This window comes from Agelaius phoeniceus, chromosome 1, assembly GCF_051311805.1.
Source record: "Agelaius phoeniceus isolate bAgePho1 chromosome 1, bAgePho1.hap1, whole genome shotgun sequence".
Lineage (NCBI taxonomy): Eukaryota > Metazoa > Chordata > Aves > Passeriformes > Icteridae > Agelaius > Agelaius phoeniceus.
In genome coordinates, this window is record NC_135265.1 from 95,724,783 (window position 1) to 95,750,012 (window position 25,230).

The 25,230-nt window shown below is 36.9% G+C and overlaps 1 protein-coding gene across 1 annotated transcript in view; it reads right to left on the minus strand.

The window, feature by feature from the left end:
* ZNF407 (zinc finger protein 407) overlaps positions 1 to 25,230 on the minus strand; it is a 335,712-nt gene that overhangs the window by 197,150 nt on the left and 113,332 nt on the right. Inside the window, exon 4 of the mRNA XM_054646000.2 lies at positions 6,933 to 7,007. Coding sequence (XP_054501975.2) covers positions 6,933 to 7,007 — 75 coding nt within the window. The remainder of the gene's footprint in view (positions 1 to 6,932; positions 7,008 to 25,230) is intronic.

Here is a 25,230-nt window from a genome sequence, read left to right on the forward strand (position 1 = left end):
ATTTTCAATATGTTACTGGACAGAGTGATAGATGACCTCTAGGTTCTCCTCCTCTACAAAGGTTGGACCAGATTATTCTTGGATTTCCCTTCTAAGCTGGGCTGTCCTATGACTCTACCCACCAGAGATCAGTACAGAGCACACCTTGCAGGCTCATATTGCAGAAGATTGTCTTTAGAGTACAACAAGACCTCCATGTTTCTACCACTTAGTCAACTTTTTTAAAAACGTTATAGCACTGAGGAGGTGAATTTAGAATTGCATTCATGGAACTGTTCACTCCAGAACATGTCTCTCCAGCATTTTCTTTCCACCTTGAGGTGCTGAAACTTAAGTAAACCTGCATAAACAAACATTCGTATTTAATAATTATGCAGCTGCTTTGGCTGCAGAAAAGTAGTCCTGACGGTGTCATAACTTGATGCAAGAATTATGAAGTGTGTGGCTAAAAAGTAGAAAGAAAACTTCTACCATCAGTCAAATACAGCATTTGCCACAGAACTTCTGTTTTCACTTCCAAAGTTTACAAAATACTCCTCTTGATTCTTCAAAAATGTATGGAAAATATTTCATTGCAGTATTGTCAAGAGATTATGTTTCCATTTCCTTTTTAGTATTCTCAATAAATATTTGTGTTGTATTATATAGACTGATCAAAGTCATGGTACCACCCAAGACATGGAACATTTCACATCTATAAATGTCACAACGTACAACCCTCAAAGTGTAACATAGACTGCAGAGTTGTCTGGAGAGGTCCCTTGCTACCAGTCCCACGCAGGTAAAAAGGGATCTAGAGATATATTGCCATCCTAATCCTTACCCTCTTGACCTACACAGTTGCCTTACACAGTGGAAGCAGCAAGCTGGGACACGCAACTGGAACAATTTACTTTCAGCTGACTGCATCAGAGGAGGAATCAGTTTGCAGCTTACAATGTTTTGGCTGATGGCATGCAACAAGGAACCGTGTTTTCCTGGGAAACAAACCATACTGAAATAAAGCTGGTGCTTTCAGCAGCTACCCACACTGTCTTCCACAGATACAGCAACAATGCTAGCATACTCTTGCTAATGGAAATAATAATCTACGCTCTAGACAGTACTTGATTGTTTATGAATATGAGATCATCATTTATATCTTGTTATTATGCTTAAAATTAGCCAAAGGTGCTCACTGTGAGCAGCATGAATCCCATTGGGTTCTCCTTCTATTTTCTAACCATAGCAGCTAAGCCTTCACAACCAGGAAGACTGTTGCTGACTACAGAAATTTCCAAAACATCTCACATACCTAGCAATTAAAATAAACCTACTTGAGTTTGTCCTTCCTTCTGAACTAAACTCTAATATTGCCAGGATTTGATAAGAAGAACAAATAATGAGTAGTAGCAAAATAACTTAATTCTTTTACAGTCCTTCACTTGTTATTTTTCTTTCAGAAAAGATGCTGAAGTCATCACTTGTCTTTTTGATAGCAGTCTTCCAAAGTATAAATGTCTGCCTAGTCTTCATTTCTTTGTAGCAAAGCAAATGGATGTGTGTACACACAACAAGCCATGAGGAAAGCTGTGAATTTTCAGCACATCTTCTACTTCCAGCATCTGAAGAATCACAGGTGGCTTCCTTATGTACCTTGGTCAGCTACAGACAGAGAAAAACACTCAGGCATCAAGTGATTGCAGAGCCTGTACCTATGGAACCTGTTCCACACTCTGACATAGTATAGCACCAGACAAGATCGGAACACTAAAGAGAAATACTGCTTCCAAAGGTCAGATAAGCCTCCAAAACATGGAAAGCTGAGCATGCATCTCGAGCAAAACTTCAGCTCCCGAACACTGTTAAAGTTGAGTCCTTTACACAACACATCCTCTCATCACAAACTTCCAAACAGTAAATATTTCAAGAAAAAGCTACATTTCTTTCCTTAGCACTTTTCCAAACTATGATTATGTAACTGTCCAAGACCCGTTTAAAGAAAAATGCAGGAAATAACCAATTAAATAAAGCTTTCCATTCCTATCCAGTTAACCTTAGTAGTGTTGGGTTTCAGTTGAAAACCCGAACTCATTTGCAAGAAGCAGTAAAAGGTGATGACAAAGCTAGCAGGCAAGGCTCAGCAAAACACCCCTCTGGTATTCCAGGTAGCCTCTTGTCCAGTGGATCCAGTGTACTGCCAGTGCTTCTAACTGGAAACCCTTCTGTGAGACAGCCACATACAGAACTCATTCCTTCAGAACATGAGCAGGTTCTTAAAAAATTATTACATACTAACCTTTACCATCTTGGCCTGCACAGGTTACTTATGCAGTGGAAGCAGAAAGCTGGGATGTATGACTGGAACAACTTCCTTTCATATGGATGTATGGCACATCACTTTGTGACTTTTGCCACTTGTTTACCCAAAATTACCTGTAACATCAAACTGGATCTTTTTACTTTGCAGGGGTAGCATTGCCCAAAACAGGTGTATCAAATAGTTACTATCACAAATTTCTCTACTCAAAGAAAGAAAAATGTTTCAAATGAAGAATTAACAGTTTACTTAAATAAAAGAGGGTTGTACTGATGGACTTGATATACTTCTAGTTTTACATTCAAAATGGAAATATTGGGACACAGCAGCTGATTACAAGACAGTTTTCTCAATAACATACAGAACATCAACCCCTGAGTTCATTTTCCCTGGTTACTTTTCTTTCAGACCTCAACAATCTCTTCCACTGATATACCTACAGTCTTGTCTATTTCATGATATTTACATATTAGTAGAATTTAATATTCAAAAATTCAGATGGGCTTATGCAAGCACATGAAACAACTGGCAACCTAGGAACTTCCTCTTTTTACTTTAAAGTGCAAAAAATACACAAATTTTAGAAGTATGTTATATTCCAAAATTATTTGACAAAGCATCTCAAATATATTTAGGTTGCTATTACACAGTAGTAGGTATTTACCTATAGTTCTTGCTCTCAAGTTGAAATGACTACACAGTTTTTTCAATCAATCAAGATAATTTCAAAATCATATGATCTTCATATGATGTTGCGAGCATGTAACAATGATCCCATTTTTAAAGCACATGAAAAATACCAGAACCTTCCAAAATTAAATACATACTTTCATGACCTTTACAGGAATTGTTTTATAATAGATACTCCAATTCAGGGACTGTTTTTGCTACCAGTAACTTTATTCATTCATATATGAATGATTCTATTTTATTCAATGGGATTACTCATATGTAAAGTTATTTCAGAGGCAACTCATAATTTAAAATTCATAAGGAAGATGAGGTAATTAAGCAACTATAAAGGCTTTTCTATGGCTTTTTTTTTGTAAATGAATTTTTTAAACAGATATATCAGATAGAATTCTAGTTAAGAAAGTATCATAAACTAAAAAATGTATATTTTACAGTACTAATGGTGTCTCTAAAAAATCTTTGAAGAGTATTTATGTGTATTTTTCATAAAAAAAATTCTAAATCCAGAGTTGTACTTAACAGTGGCAGAATTTATTTTCACTGATGAATGACTCAGTGAATTTATTTTTATTTTCTTGCTCATATTTTTATGTGTGTGTATGTGTAAATCTTAATAGTGAAACATCTCTTTGTTCTGTGTTCTGACACAATTTACAAGTACAGTAATGATATAACAGAAATTAGAACTTGGCACCATTAACATTACCGATGCACTCACCTTGTCCCCAACCACAATGTCTACTAGATACAATAAAGGTGTAGCCAAAGATTTATCCTGCCAATAAGATATAGTTATAGGTCCCATGAAGATTACTGACACTGAAGTACCAAATATGTACTGGCCTTGGACTTAGCAGATAACATGCCAGTTTTGAGACACATTCAAGTTGACAATAAATCAGTATCACAGTTCCAATAACAAGAAAATATACCTTAGAGGAATTTTTTTCTGTTAAAACATTCCACTTTTGAGTTAGCTATTAAATTGTAATGATCATAATGGACTAGGCAGTAGGGGGTTTTGTGTCTGAAATGTGCAGACATTTTACCACAAGTTTATTTTTTTAAAACTTATGCGATTTTCAACTGCACAGTATTTTCCCCTTAAATCAATTCTGTCTTTTAAAGAAGAAAATAACCCAAACAAAAGATGTTTCAGCAGCAATTTCATTATGAGTTACACTCGTTTTCTGTATCTGCCCATGCAAACACCTCCACAGCCTCCATAACTCCTCCCTTTTGTGCATAAAAAACCCAATAGTGATGGAAAGCTACAGAGAGCAAGGTGCATAAGTTAAGTACTCCTTACTAAATTGTAAATGTATTTTTCCTCTCCCTTTCAGAACTATCTCTATGCACACCACCAGCAATTTGATTCTTAGAAGTTTGTATAAAGGGCCTCAATTTCTTGGGGTGTATGGGTTATAACCATTTTTTTCAAGCACCCTTTTGAACTTCTTTTCAATTTTCTGTTTTTGATGATAGTCATGCTGACAACTTTTTTTGGTCCATCAAATTCTGTAGTACAATTACATGAATTTACTTTTAATAAATTACCATCTTTGCATATATCAGTCAAACCATGAAGACTAAACACTTGCAAATAAAATGCATTATTAATTTAATTGTCACAGCCTATTTAGCTAGCTTCTATTAGTATTTGCTATAATATGCAATGTATCAGAGGGCAGAATCAAATTCAAAACATAAAGAATAAACTGATTATATTGTCCTAGAGAAATTAAAAAATAGCAAGCTTGCAAAATTATAATCAAGGCATTAATGTTTTACATAGGTAAGAAAACTACGTAACTTAATTTATAATATGTTTATGCCCAGAGTGATGGTTTAACATGCAGAAGAAGGATTTCTTTGGTTCCTAAAGCCATAAAAAGGCATCAAACTTTCTCATAATAGGAGAGGAAAGGTGGAAAGGAAAGCAACAATGGTTTGGTATTTACTGCAGTAGTTCACGTGGCTTAAACATCCCCCATCCCCAGTGAGGGACTGCTACTAGAAATTTATATTGTTGTTGTAGCTCTGCCACTACTGTTTGATGCTGCTCTACATTAAGCTGAAGTGCCACCTGAAAAAGTATTTTCTGTGGAAAAGAAATACTCCAAAAATGGATGAAGAAATTGCAAAAGAAGAGGGCATGAAGTAATTTCCAATTCCACCTGCCTGTGCTGGAGGCAAAGCCTCCCCAGCCATGCCAGCAGGCAGGGCAGGGAGGCTGCAGGCCTCAGCAGGGCTCCTCTGCTCCTTGGGCAGCCAGAGCCTGTAAACCTGCCACCCTCCTCCTCCTCTTCCTCCTCCTCGTGCCATGCTGGCCAGCCAGCCAGAAAGCCTTGAAGGAAGAAATGGGGAAAGCAGCCACAGCTGAGAGGCCTTCAGAACAAAACACTCAAAGAAAAGCCAGCAACAACTGATTTACTTTATAGCATCCTGCTTGTTTAGGAATTCATTTCAAGATGATCATCACTAAAAGTTTGCTTCTCAGACTAAGATACTCTATTTGGAAATCTATTGTATGTATCCTTTATTGTGTACATATTCACTAGGGTGATGCAAGTTATCTCTATGTTGTATTTATGATGAGTGTACAGTGAGTATCCCCTTATAAAAGAATACATTGGTATTGAATACTTCCAGTTATAAAATAAGCCACCAGAGCAAAACACTTTTTCTAATTGTTGTGCTTTGACAAGAGATTACCAAAATAAACTTTATTATGATATCTGCTTTGATGAAACTGTAATTGTTTTTTCAATGCATCACTGTGTATTTTAGATTAAATAGAATATCTCAAAACTCTTGAATAATCACATGGTAGGGAAATTCTGATTAAGTGCTTTGTACAGGAAATCTCCTTAAAAATAAAAGCACTACCTAAATCAGTGCTTAGTCAAACTAAGGCATATATGGGGTGTTAAAATTTAAAATCCTACTCTTAGGTCCCTCCATGATTTAAGCATGACAAACTTGTGAGGAATGGGTCTAATTGACCACAGTTTCATTGTCTTTAACAAGAAATGAACATGGCTCAGAAAGAGCTTTGCTGTGCTCTCCTACAGCTCCTATCTTTTATTTTCCTCTTTTGTCATATCAAAACCAGAAAATACGCTTTATTTATGAAAGCCTACCCCCAAAGAATGAGTTACAAGGCAGTAATACTTGAAACAGTATCAAGTATCCAGCAATGAACACCTCCATCTAGCCAGGCTGAAAAAGAATATGAGATCTGTTGGCTATCCAAAATACATCCATTTTCTAGTTGGCCCAAAGATTCAGTGAAATAGCAATAGCTAAGCCACAATGTGCCAAATAAATCTGAAGCAAAATCTGTTTATCTGCAAACACAGTGCCATTGAGTTTGTAAAACATAGTTATATTTTAAACCATATAAAAAATAACCTGCTTGCAAACAAAGTTGGAGAATAAGTAGCTGTGTACAGATTGAAAAAATAAATTAATTCATTTCAAAAATAGTGAAAATGCCAAATCTCTCTTCCTGCCCAAGAACACTTGAGGAAACTTTCTTTTTGATTTCTCTATGGCTTTGACCTCTTAGAAAGTAATTTTATAAACCTATGAGCATCAAGGCCAGCAAGAACAGAACAAAAAAAGAAAAGAAAACCAAAAAACCCCAACATTTGATTTTTCACTGAGAGGCACATTTACAACTATGAAAGTTTAAAGAAAATAATATCACCTATCAAAAAAAGCCTCAAAAGCTGCAAATTCTACACCTCTTACTTGGAATTTCTTTCTACGGACATGTCATAAGCACCACACAACATAAGAGCACTTAAAGATGCTGATCTCTCTTGGAGTTGAGGAAAAAATCCAGATGGCTTCATTGTGGGCAAGATAAATATTCTAGAAAAGATCTCCACATACTGTATAAGATACAATGAAAAAGAATTTTAAAGCAGTTTACCTTTCTTTGGGGGTGCCAACTCCGTGTTTGCCCAGCAAATGAGTATTCAAATGCTTCTTCATCACAAACGCCACCCTGTCAAACAAAGAGCAAATGAGAAAGATCATTTTATTAATTTTTTTTTCCTTTTTGAGCATGCACTTGAACACATTTCATTAAAGGCAGACCTAAAAAAAAATCCCTCCTCTGCTAGGATGTGACTTAGACTGGGGAGTCCATTCTGTAACAACAGGTTTCCCTCATTTTGCAGTCCCTTGGCTTTTCTCTTACAAGTCCCAACCATACATCACTGGTCAAAGAAAGGAAAACTTGTTTCTGCTTTCCTTTGCAAATTAGAACATTTCACACATTATACTGATAATATAGGCTATTTTACCTGAAGAACGTTGTCTGATGTTATAAAGTAATATAGTTTTAGTTACACCTTTGAATTTATTTAAGCCTTATGGGCCCATCCTGCAGCCTCTCTTCAAATAGGTAGTTCCATTGTTTTTCATGAGAAACATAAAGAACCAGCAAAATAAGATGCTTCAATCACTGCTTATGCCTGGTCAAACTTCATTGTATTAATTATTTAATGAGATACACACAGAAACAAATTAATAGCCTTAGTTATTTTATAGCCTTGTGAAAAAGAAGGATGAAAATCATGAAGCACATGTTCATGAATACACTATCAGCAGGAATATTGTTCAAACTGGCAAGACATTCTTCAAAGCACCAACAGCAACAACAAAACACATACTACCTGGCATCATGTTTCTACCAAACCAAACACAGATAATTTACTTTAATTTTGGTGACATACGTAATGAAACAGATAGAAGCCTATCAAGTACTATTCTTCTGCTGATAAGACCATAACATCAATTTAATTATGTCATGTGACTGCTTTAGCAATTTAGATATCAGACTGAAGCTTTAAACTAAAATGGTTTTCTCGATAAGCAAAAATTTTACTGCTGCAACTTTCAGTGTGAAAAGGGCTTGCAAACATTTTTGTTAATTATGTATTACAGCTGTCCTTCATAAAGTTAATTACTAATAGCTGAAAGGCAATAGACTCTATTTGCATATGTACATGAAAGGCATGACATATGCAAAAATATGATTTTAATTAGCATTCCATGATATGAAGGGCTACAAATCAAACTGGCATGTTATAAGATTTTTAACATTAAACGCTGAATTCATCTGGACGTGTTTGCAGTAATGGACAATGGAAGGACTGTAAAACACCAGCACTATGGGGTATAAGAGCCACAAAAGCAAAGACACAGTACTTTTCCTTTACAATTATGTTAATTTAGCTTTTCTGTGTCTGATCTTCTTTGGGCACTTGTACATTATTACAGAGAATCTCTCTTGTGCATCCCTTAAGGTGTAGGAATATAATACTGTCTTATTTAAATGATATAAATTTCCTTATTTTTTACAAAAATACATTAAAAAAGTATCCTAAATACTTTTCCCTACCCAACTTATTACTATGGCATCATAACCATTACAACTGTGAATAATCTATTACACCATTACCATCATTACTATGCAAGTGTCATCAAAATTACTGTACATAGGGAAAATCATTGTAACAAAATAAAAAAATGTATTTCAATAAAAGCATAAGGCATACAAAATGTACTGCCTTTGCTTTTCAACAAAAATACTATTTCCACCAAGCTGTGGAAGGTACCAAACTTATTTTCATTTAGTAATACCTGCATTTCCTGTTACAAACTTCCATTTTCCCCCTTCTCTAAAAGAAAAATAAACTCAGTGAAATTACTGTGAAAGGCCAATGTGCAATCAGAGTGGTAAAGGGATATTTTGCTATTTGCATGGAATATAAAGATCCCAACCAGCTACACAATATTTGCAAGGAAGCACTTTTTGATTTCTGAGCCTGTTTAGTTAAAGCTGCCAAACAAAGGCTCACCATTTCATATAGCACACAACTGCAGGGGGTACAGACAGACGTACCTTTCTGCAAAATCAAAGACAAAGGCCTTGGTAATAACATGAAGCAATTAATCTCACATTCTGCCTCCTCTCTGTTGCATCTATGTTCTAGCAACCATTTTGCTGCTGTTACACAGCACAAATAAAGTGAACCCTGACTCAGTTTGGGTTTCAGCACCTGCTAACATTTTAAGCTTTTCATGTAAGGCTCGAAGGCCTCAGACTTGAGGAGTGCCAAAAGCCTCAGTGCAAGTCTGGAGCACTCTGCACAGCTCAGGGCAGCTCCCCACCTTACAGAACCAGACCTTAAAAATAAAAGCAGAGTTGCTATTTTAATAAGAAATTGAGAACAAGATAAAATATCAACAGAGACAGGCATTATTAAAACAAGAGGCAAAGTCTTAACAACCTTGTTTGGATGCTGAGTTTGAGGACCACCCATTAAAACAAACCAACAAACAAACAAACAAACAAACAAACAAAACCACAAAGAGAAACAAGTAAAAACTATTTTGTTTTGTTTACCAAATCTTGCAGGTGATTTTCAGAGAGTTGGTAGCAGTGTTTGCTGGCTTTACAAAAGAAACACAAAAATGTTTTCCATACATTCAGTAACTCTAGGTTTTGATGTAATTAATGGCTTAGTAGTAAAAAAAATTAATGGGTTTATCTATGCTATTTACCTCTGCTGAGGTAAATCAGTAACTCCCAAGCTACTGCTAGAATAGACATGACTTAGCCTTGGCCTTTTAAATTAATCTTAAGAGAAGTCTGACTGGCACCTAAAAGTACTCACTGAGTGAATGCTTTCAAGATATATTGCACTGATATATCTTCAAATCAAAAGGAATCTTTCCATCAGGAATTGAAAAGCACCAATTCAGGCTTCGACAAACTTCTCATTTCTTGTTTTTAATTCTAGTGAAAGTATAAACATTCAAATGCTAAAAACTAACTAGTTTCAGAAGTGCATCAAAAGGGAGTAGAAAAAGCCTGTCATCAAACCAACTCTACTGTTTCAAATATGTGCAAACCAGGCCATACTACAGACCTGGAACCAGTTTTACAAACTCTAATCTGGACAAATTCGTCCTCCACCCACATGAAGACAAGAAGTCACAGCCCAGCTGCTCCATTGTGGGTCAGGTCTCAACAGGCAGATATGTGCAGCCTATACATCCATGCCATGGTCACTGGGAGCTCCCTTCATTTGGTAGGAAGACTACGAGAAGCCTCCTCTGAAAGAGGAACAAGGTGAGTAGGCAGGATTCCTTTTGCTGGCAGTAGCATTGTGTTGGGTTAACTTTTTTTATGATTTTCAACTACTCTGGCTTTAAAACCAGCAACATCCTCAGTCATACACTCTATGTTGAAACTACAGGATAAATTAAAGACCAATTGAAAAATTACACAGAGCTTTAGGACAGCATCTTCATTCCCTATAGACAACTTTTTGCACACAAACTATAAATAAAAATCACTTTAAATCATATGAGCACCTTTCCCAAAATAAGTTCACAGAATATTCTGGTTTCCTTTTAGAAGAGTTGTGGTTTTTAGGAACGTGACCATTCATATTCCATGGCAATCTTCAAACAGTATTTGGACTCTCTCAGAATGTCTGTAACTGATTTAGGAGCCTCTACAGATTTGTCTTCAGATAAAAGCACATTTTAAAGTACAAAAGAAACAAAGGGACTTCTAATTCTGGGAATAGAGAAACATATTGGACAATCTTTACTTCCACATTTTATTCTAGTGTAATACAAATTTTTCAGCATGTACAATGTTTATCATCACAGTACTCAAGGAATAGGAATAATCTGTCATGTATTGTCTGTTTTCTATTTTCTCTGTGGGGAGAAAACTGTTCTCTGTGAAGTATCTTGCTTTGAGAGGGCAAAAGATTCTAAGTTTTATTATGTTTTGAATCCATAATAGCTCTTTCCCTTTGAATAAGTACATCATTGGGTTAGTGAAAAGCCTAAAAAAACCACCCAGAACCAAACACACAACACACACACACAAACCAAAACAAGCATTCTAGGCCATAAGGCCACAAAACCTGTAATTTCCTGCGTGTTTACCAAGTGCCTTGACCTAGGAAGGAGCTACATGTTACCTCTACCAGAAAGTCACTCGAAGCCATGGTGACAGAGCAGTCATCTTCTAACTGCTCATAACTGTTGAGGAGGGCCAGCACAGGAATTTATTTTTGTGGGACTCCACAAACAAGGTATCGAGCAGCTGAAGAGCAATTTTAAATCACTTCTTAGTGGATGCATTGCTCTCTGCAATTGCTCTTGGAGAATTTATCTTACAGACAACAAGTTTCAATGACAGCAGAAAAGTCCAGGAGAATAACAATGAATATCTAGCCTTTATTCATATTCTCAATATCCTTTACATCTCCTTTAAAGTGTCCAAAACCTCTTTATACACAAATTTAACTCTGAGAATACAGGTAAGCTAGTGCATAACCCAAGTGCATAGGATGTTTTAAAAAGCTGCTTGAGAGCCTTTAAAATAACCAAAATCAAACACATAAACAAATCCAAGAATTTAGTGCTTTGTTTTAGCATAAGTTACAGGCATATAGAAAGGATAGAATGTTTTACCATTTTGGATGAATCGCTGGGATATCTGACACCATCAAGGAATAATAAGAAATAGGATCTCAAAACTTTTATACATCATCACAGAATACAATGAAATAATATATTATCCTGTTCACATCAGGTTTTGTTTTCTATGATCTGTCCTTCAATTTCTGTCCTCGTATCTCCACATGAGGCAAGAAACCAGAAAATCGAGGCAAGCTTCACAGATGATGCCAGGAAGGGGGACTGGGATATGTTCAGGCAAGTAAATAACAATGTGGAATCTATGGTTCTTACCACCTTAACGAAGCATTCTTGTTTTTACTGTGTCTCAAAAAACCCTGGAAACCCTAATTGTTTGTAGTTGAATGTGTGGTTCACATGGAGTCATGCCAACAGGGGTAACAACCAGTAGGAGAGAGAAAAAGTGCATTTTCTCAAGAAATACCAGGGCGTGCATAGATTTCAGAACGTTCAATGAAACTTGTATATGCAATTACAGATTTTTGCATGCACTTGAGTTGGGCATGTTGTACCCATAAAAGTAGAACTTCTCATATTCAAATCAGCACTTAGTCGAATAGTATTTAAAGAGTACTTGAACTAAAATTTTCAAGTTTTCAAATTCTCCACATTATATAAAAAAGTTGCTACCCAAATCTCATGTCTCCACCAGGATTTATTCAGCAGGTTAACTTCAGGAATAAGAGCACAGAGGCAGATGCAGAACTGTCCAGAAAGCAATGGTTTTCCATGAACAAGTAAGCTTTTCTTTCCATGCATCAAAAGTCTAAATTCCTGAGAATTTCTTCAAGTCCATCATTTTTGGATGTTTGCTGATTCTGAAGGGTCCAGACTGGGGCTCTGATAACTCTCTTGCATGACTGCGCGCAAGGGACTCAATTTAAAAGAAAGTATCTGGCAGAGCAGAGTCTGGTGTGGAAGATATCCTGTAGTCTGAAAGGCTTCATGCCCTTTGTGACAAGATGTCAGGTTCAAGTAAATATCTGGCAGGGCGAAGTCTAATGTAGAAAACATCCACACATCTGAAAAACTTCATGCCCTCTATGACAGGACGTCAGGTCCTAGAACCCTGCACAAGAAAGATGAGGCTTTCTCCAGACTCATTTACTAGCCAAATAAAGCAGGTCTTATTACTTCCAAATAAAGGAGATGGTTATTCTTTGTAAGCTAAAAACAAAATCTATAACGTTCTAAAAGGTTAACAAGTCATCCCGCAGTCTGCGGTGCTGAGAGCGCAGTGGCACGCTGCCTTCTACTCCCTGCTGACCCCATGTGTCAAAGGAGGATATGGCTGCTCTATGCTCCACCCTCACCAACACCAGTAATTAAACTGAGAAGCAACACATGTCCATCCATCCACATCTTCAGGTGTGTGTAACCTGGAAGAATGGAAAATTCAAACTTTTCCTCTTGAAAAGAGAAACCAAAAGAGGTAAATGAAGACAACGTTGCCATCACTAACAAGACAAGAACACAGATTACCATAGGAAGATATCATGGTAATTCAGGGAACATAAAGACCAACATAACTTTTGAATTTCTGAGAACTATCAGCCTTTATTGCTTCAATTTTGGGTGGCTTTTAGGGTGTTGTTTGGGTTTGGGGTGGCAGGGGGGTTTACTATTTTCCATGCAACAACCAGGTGTGTTTCTTAATTATTTATTAGCTTATTTTCCATGGAGAAGTTTTGCTACTGAAGTTTAAAACCCAACATTTTCAAGTGTTTTTTATGTTACTATGAAATCATCAATGCAATGAGTACAACCTTTTCTTCTAAAAATACCTCATCTCTTTTTTACTGTTACTTGTAACAAGCTAGCAATGAAGCCCAGCTGCCCAAAAAATAAAGATAACAACTTGTATTATCAGAACACCTGCACACAGCTAGCACCCATGGTAGACTTGAGTATCACAGCAGCTACTGTTCCTGCCTTGCTTTGAACAGGATGACAGACAACAGGATTGTCAATGTGCTGTTCAATGACCTGCATCAATCTCAAGAATAATTTACTGCTGTATCAGACAGATCATTATGGATGAGTTGCGCGCTATCAATCAATCAATCGACTGTGTTGCTCCTGCATATTCCTGCATCTATCAACCAGAAGAGAGAGACATCCCTCAACATATTCTTGTTGCTCTCTGCCACCAATCTGCTATTCTCAAGATGGCAAAGAATTATTAGCCCCATGGCCATAAAGTAGTAGCAACTGGCACAATTATCTCCTCTTACATATTCTAGCAGAAGAGACCTGGGTACAAAGAGCAAACTAAATAAAACAGAAAACATCGTCTACTGTTCCACTCAAGCTTGTCTTGTTGAGTTTTCTCAACATCCCACTTTTAAGAGATATATGTTATAATATAAACCATCCAGGACAGAAATTTAGTATGTAATTGTGGCAAAAAAAAGGAATTCACTGGCAGTATTTGTATCATTTCCTCCCCCATGAGGGAGCTCACTTACCTATGTGCCTCACCTTAAGTTACTTATTTTGTAACTGAAATCAAAAAGGTTTCCTGCAAGTTAGCTCAGGATCCATTCTGAACTTTTTTTGGTTTGAAGGTATTGCGTAGAAGTGTTTTCTTTTAAATCCAAAAGTACTCTTCAATGACAGCTGGAGGAATAAGCCATGTCCAGCCAGTGAAAATTATTAACACAAAAGTGAGTAGAAATTTAAGAGTGGAACTGTGAACTTTTATATTTGAAGACACAATAACAAGTGTTAAATGTAAGTAAACAAATGACATTCTGCTTTTATTTGCTTGAGGAGTAAACTTAAAATAGCTAAACGGTGGCAAAACTGTTAAAGTCGGGTGTTCCCTCTGTCAGAAAATCACCTTACAAATATATGAGAAAATTAGTACCACTACAAGAAATGTTTGTTTCAATATTCAGAGAAGTTAATGAATGTTAAGTGATAATGGTAGACAGCAGCAGTACGTAATTAGATTTCTAAACACATCTTACCAAATCACTTCTAAGCTAAAAGAATCACATGTTCTATTAATTTTCATTGGTTATTGAGCATCTGTAACTGTCACCTCTAACAGGTGTTTGGTAATCTAACAGCTGCACAAAGCACTAAAAAAAAAAAAAAAAAAAAAAAAGAAGAAGAAGAAAAAGACAGAATCACAATGTGCTTTCTCTAGCACCTAGCACTGCTATCAACCTCTCAAGTCTACCAGAATGCAGAAATGCAGAACCTCTTTTCCTATAGTCTGAAATGCAACCTTAGGTTTGGTGTTGGGAGTGCCTTGCATTAAAGAGATTAATGCACACATCTAAAACCAGGATATCACCAGAAAACACACTTGCCATGCTACATGAAGCTGCAGAAATGCTTTAAACATAAATGAACACTTACATCTGTAAGCATTGTGATCCAGAATAGTGCTTCAGCAACCTTGCCACGAAGACACAGTTTATGTCTTTTCTTTTTTCATGATTTGTATATCCAACATTCTTATAACTCTGATTCCTCCCTTATCCATTCTTTCCACTTTCTTCAGTACTGGCTTATCTTCCTGCTCATGACTGAGTCCATTTCCTAGCATGCTCAGGACTCCAGATAAAGAATTTGATGCACTAGGCATTAGTTCTGCATATCATAATTTAGCATCTGGAAAGAAACAGCAGGATAAACAGGCTAATATTTGAAGGCAGAAATTGTCCAAAGTAGATTCAATCTTTTGGGTGGGTCAGGTGAACCACATCTCTAGGTGCCCTGAGAGGAATTTTGAAATACTGGACTTTCTGCAGACAGTTTGTAAAGAGCTCCCTCGTGATCCTAACCAGCAAAGTCTGTGCCTTTTGAAAGTGCAAGAAACAGACTATCTCAAAATAAGGATGTTCCAATGACTTTCTAGTTAAAAATAGAATTGATAGAGCCAAACAAATATATTTAATATCTTGCTATTCCTAAATAAAAAGTCACAATTGATGTAGCTTCTTCCTGATGGCTCAGAAATCACACAGCAGACTGAATTACCAGGTTTATGCAGAGCTTCTAGAGGAAGGGCTATCTTGAGAATGAAATTCTCCTCATCAAAAGAATCTACTGCTGCCTGTCTTTAAAGGAAATCAAAACAAATCTAAAGATAGTTGATTTGTCGACTAGAAAACACATAGGGCCTGCAGTAGCAGTGCCACATACATAACTCAGTCAATTCTGCAGCTACAGTGCCTGTGGTCTTTTGAAAAGTTGAGAGGTACCAAGAAAGGAATGAGATGAATAAATTGGTCACCATCTGATGACTGAACTGCTCAGAAGTCATACACAATCAGAAGACACACACAATTTTTATTGACAATTTCCCCACAATTTGAAATGCTGCTGGTGATAGATGGTGGCTGGAGCGAAGACTCTGCAGTCTGCTTGATCTGTGAGAGTAGTGAGAATGTTGCCCTAGGTCTTTGCCTGACATAGAAAAGCAAGTGCTGGTTGATTTGTTTATTCCCGAGACTTAAACTCAGCTGTAAAACACATCCTTTTTGCCTTACATCCAGGCATTCCACAAGACTGTTTGACTGCAGGTAGAAAGCAAAATACTTCAGAATATCTTTTTGCCAAAGTAGCTGCATAAAAATAGTAAATCTATGACAGCAAGACCTAATCTGTAACCATCAGTAGTACCGTCCACATGCATGAACCTTTAACAAAAGGCTGGTGGAATCAGAACTGACTGGCTCCAGCCAAAGAAATCAAAAGGCTATCATGTGGATCAGATTGGTTTCAACACACAAAAAATGCATCTCATACTTGTATCCCCATTAATAAGCTTAAAGCACAAGGATGGTTCGTTCCATCTTTCCTTGTCCAAGGGCTCTTGGGCTTGGCCATTGCTACCTCAGGGACTAAGAACCACCTAACACTGTGTCATCAGGCCAACCTAACTCCTGACAAGCATGTCTGATTAATGTTTGATTTTTCTTTGTTGGAAGACATCTTTGTTAGCACCTGAGCATAAGTAAAAGCTCAGAGCCTTCATCTTCAACTGGCATCTCAGTCTCTCCAGATATTCCCATTACAGCCATGCCCAGCTCTTCCCAAAAGTGGAGTGTTGCAACAATGTCCTCCTACCTCTGAAGAAGGAGGCTGACTGAAGGAAGTAACAGTGTCTCTCAGTGCAAATCATGATATACAGACCAGATAGACTGTTATGCACTGTCCAAGTATTATAGACCTAAAAAACCCTCTCAAATTATGGCACTGATCATAGAGGGTGCAGATGATATGAAGAGCAGCACAGAAGTCTATCCAAGTAAGAATTACAGCTGTAGCAGTGGTGTTACTCCACTTATCCCGTAAAAAAATGCTAACACCTCTCATCACTTCAGTCACATACTTAGCAGGGGAATCACTGAAGCTGCCAACCACAGTCTGGTGTTTCTCAGGTTTTCCTGTGATGGCCAGCAGGAGTCACTTCAGAAGTCCAAAGCCAGGACTGAAGGGATTAGGAGTACTCACCTGAAATATAAGTTACTAAAGCAATAAAGACAAAAAAAACCCCACTGAATTTAGATGGATATTTTACACACACAAACACATACACCCAGAATCAGCCCACATTTGTGTAATGTGGAAAGGATCTTGCATGCTCTTGGTATGAAGACTGTCACCAGTCTGGAAAAACCACAAGAATATAGATCAGACAAATCAGTACAGTCATAAAGTTGATATCTGTGACACAGCAGAAGATGTTCTCTGGCAAAGATTGCTCCAATTCCAGCCAGCATCTGAGATTAACTCTGACCATTTCTGGCCACAAATCAAACATGAGAGTTGTAGGAACTACATAGATACCCAATAGAACTGAGAAAAAAAAAATCTTTGATCTTAAGAAAAACCTACACACACATGCTGAGTGTACCTATGAACAAAGAAGTGAAGGAGAAATCAGTATATTTTCAAACAAAAGGTATGCTATCTAAAAGAAAAGAAGAATTTACAAACTATCCAAAAAGATGCAATAAAAGGAATGTATATTGCTAACAGGAAAAATTACAGAACTTCTGTTTTATATACAAAGGGACAGCCTGGTCCTATAAAGAAAATTAACCATGTCTAAAAAAAATATTTTTTGAGTATCTTCCTGAAATGAAGTTTCAGTTAAAGGGGTTTTCCTTCCTAATCCATGCTATCATTGCAACCACAGCCCCATAAAGCCTCATGTCAAGTGCCAGCATAAAATGATGGGATTCCACAGGTCCATTTCAGTAGGAGGGGAAGCGGACAGCACAGGTGGCACAGGTACCAACGCACGCCATGGTACTCCAGTTTATTCAGTATTGTGTCACATTTTGATTTCCATGAATGGGTTTCTGTTAGAGCACTAGAATTTAACATGTTCACAACTGATACATGTCCAAATGAGCATTCCAATATGAATTCTCTGTATTTCCTGGAGGTCACTTACAGCCATGGAACCACCAACATGCAATTCTCTGCATAGCTTTGTAACAAGGAGCCAACACACTCCCCACTGTTTAACCCCTGACACCCACAAACCTTGCTGCAGGGATGAGCTGCACCAGGACAGTTTGCAGCTGAGAAAGGCCTCAAATTTTAGGTAGCTTAAAAACATTCTGCAGAGATTAAATACATACAAATTTCTTTGACATTTTATATTAATGTCAAAGAATTATTATATTAATAGAAATAAGCAAACAAAAAAAAAATCCAACAAATTAAAGGATTGTTCTGTTTCTTTACAATTTCTCAGATTAGCAGGACTCCTCTTAAAAAATCCCATTATTTACTACATGAAATATCTGTACCTGGACAGACACAGAGATAGAAATAGTCTGATCAGTGTGCAACTTTTATAACACTGAATAGCAGGCAATGTTATGTACAACACATAGCTGAATGGATGGATGGAATTGATTTTATAAAGGAGTAACAAACAAAATAGTCCAAAATATTAACTGATAAACACATGCTGGGGTGGAAACAACCTATTATAAAATTACTGTAAAGACCCTCAAACTGTTCAAGGGAGAAAAAAGTCCAATTTTCCACATAACCTAAGAGCTCTGAGTTTTCTGATTATAAGATCCAAGGAACCTGTAAACCCAAGGCTCTAATTTTCTTATGGCGACTGCGTAATATTTTGCAAAGTAAAATTGACTGAGATGGAAGCTATTTTGCATGGTACAGTGGCGATGGCTAACAAATGAGAGTTTTGTGGGCTGAATGTTAGTCCCCTGCCTCATCTGCCACCCCTAATGACAGCAGCCACCTGCTGTTTTATTGTCACAGCTGGAGCCAGTTCACACTCCTTGGTGCTGAGCTCTGCCCATGAGCGCCAAGCTCTCGCCTCGCCTCATTACTTTGATGAACTTTTTATGGTCAGCACCCATGAAGACCTCATCTAGGACTATACAACCTAGATCGGCTTCAGGGAGTGCTTCCAGCTAGCATGAGGTGATAATACACAGTGACACCATGGCTGCTACTGCCTGTCACTAAGGCCAGTCACTAGACTTCTGGCTCTACAGGGCCCTCAACAGGTAAAATGCCACGAAATTCTCCCTTACAACCAAGCTCACTCCTTTTCTTTTCACATTGCAATGTAGAGAGATCATATCCTGCTACCAACATTTAGCTTTTCAAAGATAGATATTACAATAAAAAATGTATCATGCTGTTTATTGCATATAACTACAGACAAGAAATCTCTACGTTCCTTGAACATAACCCTGTTGCCTTCCTAAAAAACAAAGCAAGCATGAAAACCATATTACAGCTTGATTAACACCACCAAAGAGGAGGAAAAATAATTACATATGTATATTGCAAAAGGACCATTTCAACTTAAATGAGCAAAAAGCACAGAAACAAAAGTTAAGCCAGTCAAATCAAATTATTAAGCAAATGAATTCACAGTGGAGAGTGATACATGTTACTTCCCTCTCACCTAAAAACCCCCACACTTAAACATTGATTAGATATGATATTTTCTGAAATCCAGATAAGAACAAAGAATAGCCTTTTACATCTTTTTTTCTTAATCTGAACAGTCTGTAACTATTTTCTGCTAATTTAAAAGCAAATAGAATCATCCTTTCCTTTTCAATTTTTTTTGTACTAACAAACATTCTGAATCTCCTAAGCCTGTATACAGTTTTAAACTTCATCAGAAATTCTTTTATTGACGCATTTAGAGCAAACTATTTTATGCTTGATCACTGAAATTTAACCCCAGGTTTACTTTCAGCAGCAGAATAATTATTTTGGTGTCAACAGAGCTTTACATTTGCCCATATTTACATATATCATTAAGATTAATATATGTGCTATTAATAATAATTTCATTAACATTCTGAAATCATCAAATAACATTTTGACTTTTGAATGGCTGTAGGCTATTATAAGCCTAAAAACCAGAACATTTTCAGTATTCATTGTGTAGCAATCCAGCTGATCAGTTTTGACAAATTCATGCAATGTTATAAGCCATTAAACTTCATTTAGTTTCACTTAAAAATTCCACCTAAAAATAAAAAGCAAACTGTCTTTTTTTGTACAGACAGTATGATTTCTAGCAGTTGCCAGCTCCCAGGATTCTCCAAAAAGAAACTGGAGTTTTATTTCTTTTATTGAAATGTTTTAAAATTTATCGAGGAGTTTTTGAAAAAATATTTTTGAGACCACTGACCTAGCAAGAGTAGAAAATCTCTAATATGTTACAGTGCAATAGAGCTCCTCTTGACAAGGGACAGTGCTGCAGAGACACTGTGCTTCCCATAAGACTTCTACAAGAAATGGAAACTTAAAAATGTGCTGCTGAGCACAGGTTATGTCTGCTGCATTTCAGAGAATTTACACATGCCCTTCTTTATGAGTGCTTTCCAAGTTTCACCTAAACTGCAGTTGAAGAGATAGAAGAAAATAATGATGCAACAAAGATTTCTATTCTGCTGAAAGCTGAGCACCACCCAGACAGTCCTGAAACATTAAAGAGGCCACGAGAACACAAAGAACCTTGCATAATGAGGGCCTAAAACATATGATCAATCCCAAATATCAACAATGCAAATTTCTCTACCACTACAGTTTCTGAAAGTGCTTGTCTTCTGCACAAGTTCAAGAGAACTTCCTGTGAAATACAGTGACAGACAGATCGCATCCTTCAGAGAATCCAACAACAGAAAATTGCTTTTAGAAAAAAAAGGGATTACTTCCTTAGTGCAGGGTAGATATTATGAAATGGACAAACTTCCTCAGTGGAACAATTAAAGGTTTCAACAGAACAATCTCCTAAATGGTGCCAGTAATTAAATAATAATAGCTGAGAGATTTATTCTTTTTTTTTTTTTTAAACCAAAAGTATGTCAGCAGTGGTATGTGTATTGCATGCTTTGTGATATAGCACGCTTAATAATTTTAAAAGTTTCATTCTTCTTTTTTATCAGTCACTAATTCATAAAGAAAATGCTCCAAAACAACAAGTAGCTAGGCATTTATTGTCCTATTATAAAGGAATTTGTTAAAGAATGCATAGCTATCCAGACTACCTATATTTGCTCCCCATCTTACAAGCAGGTAGCCTGCATACACATACAAGTATTTGGAAATACTTTTCCTTTGTAACACTGGTTTGCCTTGGCCTTATGACTGTGTTTTAGAATTGTACTCTAAAATATAACTTCAATTTACCCAGCACTTACAGTTCACTGGTCTGTAATTGTTAATATCCTTCTATTTTCCACCAATTTTAATTTTAGTCACTGTTATTTAAAGTTCATTTTCCATGCCCTTTCAATTGTGATTTTTTTCCAATGTGACAACAAACCTGTCATTTCTGATGGTGACTTTCATTAGAATACAAATGAGCCAAACTTTTTTAAAGAGAAGTTTTAAAAACTTATGAGACAGTAACAAGGTGTGGTCAGTGTAAAGATGAGCTGCATGTGAACAGACAGTCTGGAGGTGATGGGATTTGTATCCAATTACTGATCTTCTGAGCTATTCAGCCCCCTGAACAATAATTTTCTATAAGCTGATCCCTTAACCCATCACCAGCTGGTCATGCTACTGCTTTCCAACATTGATGAGGAAAAGGGAAACACCTTGCAATTTCTATTTAAATCTTCACAATAAGGATGCTCATGTTGGAAAGTCCCCAGACCTCTTTTCTCATCTAAAGGATCCTACAAAACCAGGAATAGGTATATAAAATTATTTGGCTTAACGTAAATATTCTGTCTTCTCTATTTACTCCAAGCACACAAAGAAAATTTCAATGTACATATTTTCCTAGCACTGAATAGAAATAAATGTCAATCCTAAAAAATGGCTACACTTCTATGCCTGCTGTTAAAGAAAAAGATATCCATATGAAGGATATCAGAGACATTGTTGAGGAACTACTCACCCTTTAAAAAAATATTACCTCTGTAATACTGCCAGTGCCAGTGTCAGGCTGGGCAATTAGCCAATTAAGTGTGAATAAGAACTGCCAAGAAACTATTTTATTTTAGCCTCAGAATATTTGTGCATCTGTGAGCTGGTGTGTTTGTGTTCATGCATCAGTGGAATCTGGTTGCTCATGCCAGGTTTTCTTATCACACTTTTCTGCCTCTTTGAACCTGCACATTCCTGCAATACAAAATGGACATGTGTCTGCTGATAATGTCAACATATCTAGGTTCACAAGGAGAGATTTTGTATAACTAGATCTAAAGTAGTCTTTGTATTCATTACCTGACCCTGTCTGCCAACACAAGGCCAGAAGAGTGGAAGAATCCAATACTGCAAGCTCCTCTAGGATTTGTTAAAAGACAACAGGTGTGGAAGAAATTAGCATCGACTACAATATCCCTGACCAAACACTCTCCTAGAAATCCCATTTTTATATGTCATCTGAAGGAAATCCTCTCTTCTCAGTTCCAACTGGATTCAATGGGGTGCTGAGAGTATCCTGTTATCTCCTCAATTTAGATCTCATTATGTTTTAGACTCCTACATCCATTTAGGAAATCCACTAGGAAATATCAGTACAAAATACATAACAAGCACTCTGACTAGGGCTACAGCATAGAAAACCTGAAGACATAACCAGATTTCTATTTTTTTCTATTTTTTTTCTTTTTTTTTTTTCAGGAAGGGAAGTGGGTAAGATGATATGCAGACCTACCAACTGCTAGCCTTTATCTTAATTCAATTACAAAAATCAAGAAATCATTCCAAATATGGATCCCTCAACAGTTGTGTTACAGTTATTCAAAATTAAAACCAATGCAAAAAAAGATATGCACAATTTACAAATCAAAACTGAGCAGTCCCAATTACAAACAGAAATATGAAAAATCCTTTCACAACATTTCAGAACACAGATATTACTTGGCATTGAAGTTACCTTCTTGAATACCTATTAGAGAATTTCACAAATCTTAACACTACTGACAACTCATGCAGAATTTACCATCACTTAGACTAAAACACATCCTACTTTTCAAGACTTGTTTAAACAGCCTTGATGAAAATGAGTAATGTTGTAAAATCATGAGTATGTTTACTTATTTTAAGGCCAGTCAAAGTAATTACCCAATACTGCTGCCTCTAATCAGGGATTACGGAGGAAGGATGGGTACGAGTTAGTAAAAATGTCACTGATCACACAATCCCAGAATATGCTGAGTTGGAAAGGATCCTAAAAGCCTTCACACTCACCGTCTCTTTCACCACATGACATAAATGAAGTTGTGTGAGTGACAACTGTCCTTACACAAGGACTCACAGCCAAGCCTACTATTTTCCTAATAAATCCCACCAGTCTGGAAAGGAAGAACACCATGCTAGCTACAGCACAAATTAACCCCTGGACTGGTAGAACATGTAGCAATTGCTGTGCCTAAGGGTGAAGCTGGCAGACCAGTACACCATGACACACTGAAGATTCAGCTAACTGGATTTTGTATGTCCCCAGTAGCTGTGCTGTGGAGAAACCTGCAGGAGATTGGCCTGCAGGAGGGCCAACCTTACTGCTCAAGGACTCTGCCTGAAAATAACTGGTTTTCCTTCAATGCTATTTTCTGTGGATCCCCTCAGCTGGAGATGTTTAGATATGGCACACATCAGCACCTCACTCTTCCCTCCTCTGGGACATAACCATGAACAGAGAAGGGACCAACACAACCTACGCATCCTCACCCTTGTTTTTCATACACTCCATGATAAGGGGAAAGAAAGGCTAGCAGGCAGTCAAAGACAGAAGTGAACAAGCAAATTCTTTCAAGTATTTTTCAGATTAAAATGGAATTCCCTTTTTCAGCATTCTTCTTATGTTTTGCTACGAACATCTGTAGCTCTTACATTTGCAGTTGCCAAAGGATTCTACTTTTTCTTATCACTTTGGTAAGCATAAACATATCATTTCTTCTTACCTTTTTGTAGATGCATCACTAAAAATCATATCATAAAGCATTCAGAAATTGTTTTTCACTCCAGCAACAAGACAAATTAAACTGAAAATATTAATTTTTAAATGATTTTAAAATTTAAAAAAAAATCTTTTTGTTTCCAACGTATCTCTAAATTAATGCAAGCCTACTTCCTCCCAAGAAGAGAGCAAACAAGTGTAGGTTTCACTACAGTACATATGATCTAGATAACAAGGTCTAATCATAACATATTTATCACCATCTAGCATTTGGCTTGTATATGATGTCCACAGGCACTTGTAGTGATAGCTGTCAAACTGCATTCTTTTTCTGGCATAAAAGAGCATAACAACAAGGACAAGCAATGGAGTGCATTACAGAGTAACAACACAGCCTGGAATTTAGCCCATAGTAAAGAAACAGTCAAATTCATTATCAACCTCAATGATGGAGGCTCATGTGCACAGTGGCAGAATATTTCAGAAGTCACTGAGCTTCTTTCTGCTAAAGATGCTAAAAAGTGTTTAGCAATAGCATTCCATTTTCCTCTCCTTTCTTTTGCACCATAACAGATATCAGAAAATCTTAGTTATACTAAGTATATTCCTGTAGAAGAAGGTCTAAAAGGGCATGATTCCTCCTGCCCAAAATTCAACTGCATATTCCAACAGTATATGGTCCACCAGCAAATGAGTAAGTCAAACTACTTGTGCTTAAATTGGAGGTTCATGTCTCCTTGGCAGTCATATGTCAGAGCTCATGAATCATTCAGAAAAGTCTTGGGTTATTGACAGTGCAGAGAAAGGCTCCTATCCTTTACAACATTTCTGAAGAACAGAGGCCATAACTGGAAAAACATACTAAGATTTACCTGTCTTTCTCAGATCACACTTTCCTTCATTTGTTTTTAAATAGATCATTACATTTATTTATTAGTCAAGTTCCTGACAAATGGTTGTTTCCCCATCCTTAAATTCTGTAGTGAATGCTTAACAGGTAAACAATATATAGTCCTTTTCTGAAACAACAAAGTCCCAAAGCAACCTTGCCAGCACCTAATAAAGCCAAAATCACTAACTCCGTTACTCCATTAATTCCCTGGGACGCAACGCATGTTTGTTCCTGAGAACCTCTTGCTAAAAAAATAAAAATAAAGAGAGAGAGAGAGAGAGAGAGAGAGAGAGAGAGAGAGAGAGAGAGATAATCATAATCAGGTGATCTGGTACCCAAAGTCAGTTTTATCCATTTGTAGTTGCTCAGTAGGAAACTGAAAATAGAAGACACTAATCCTAAAAATCAGAGGGCGGCATGCCAGAACGAACA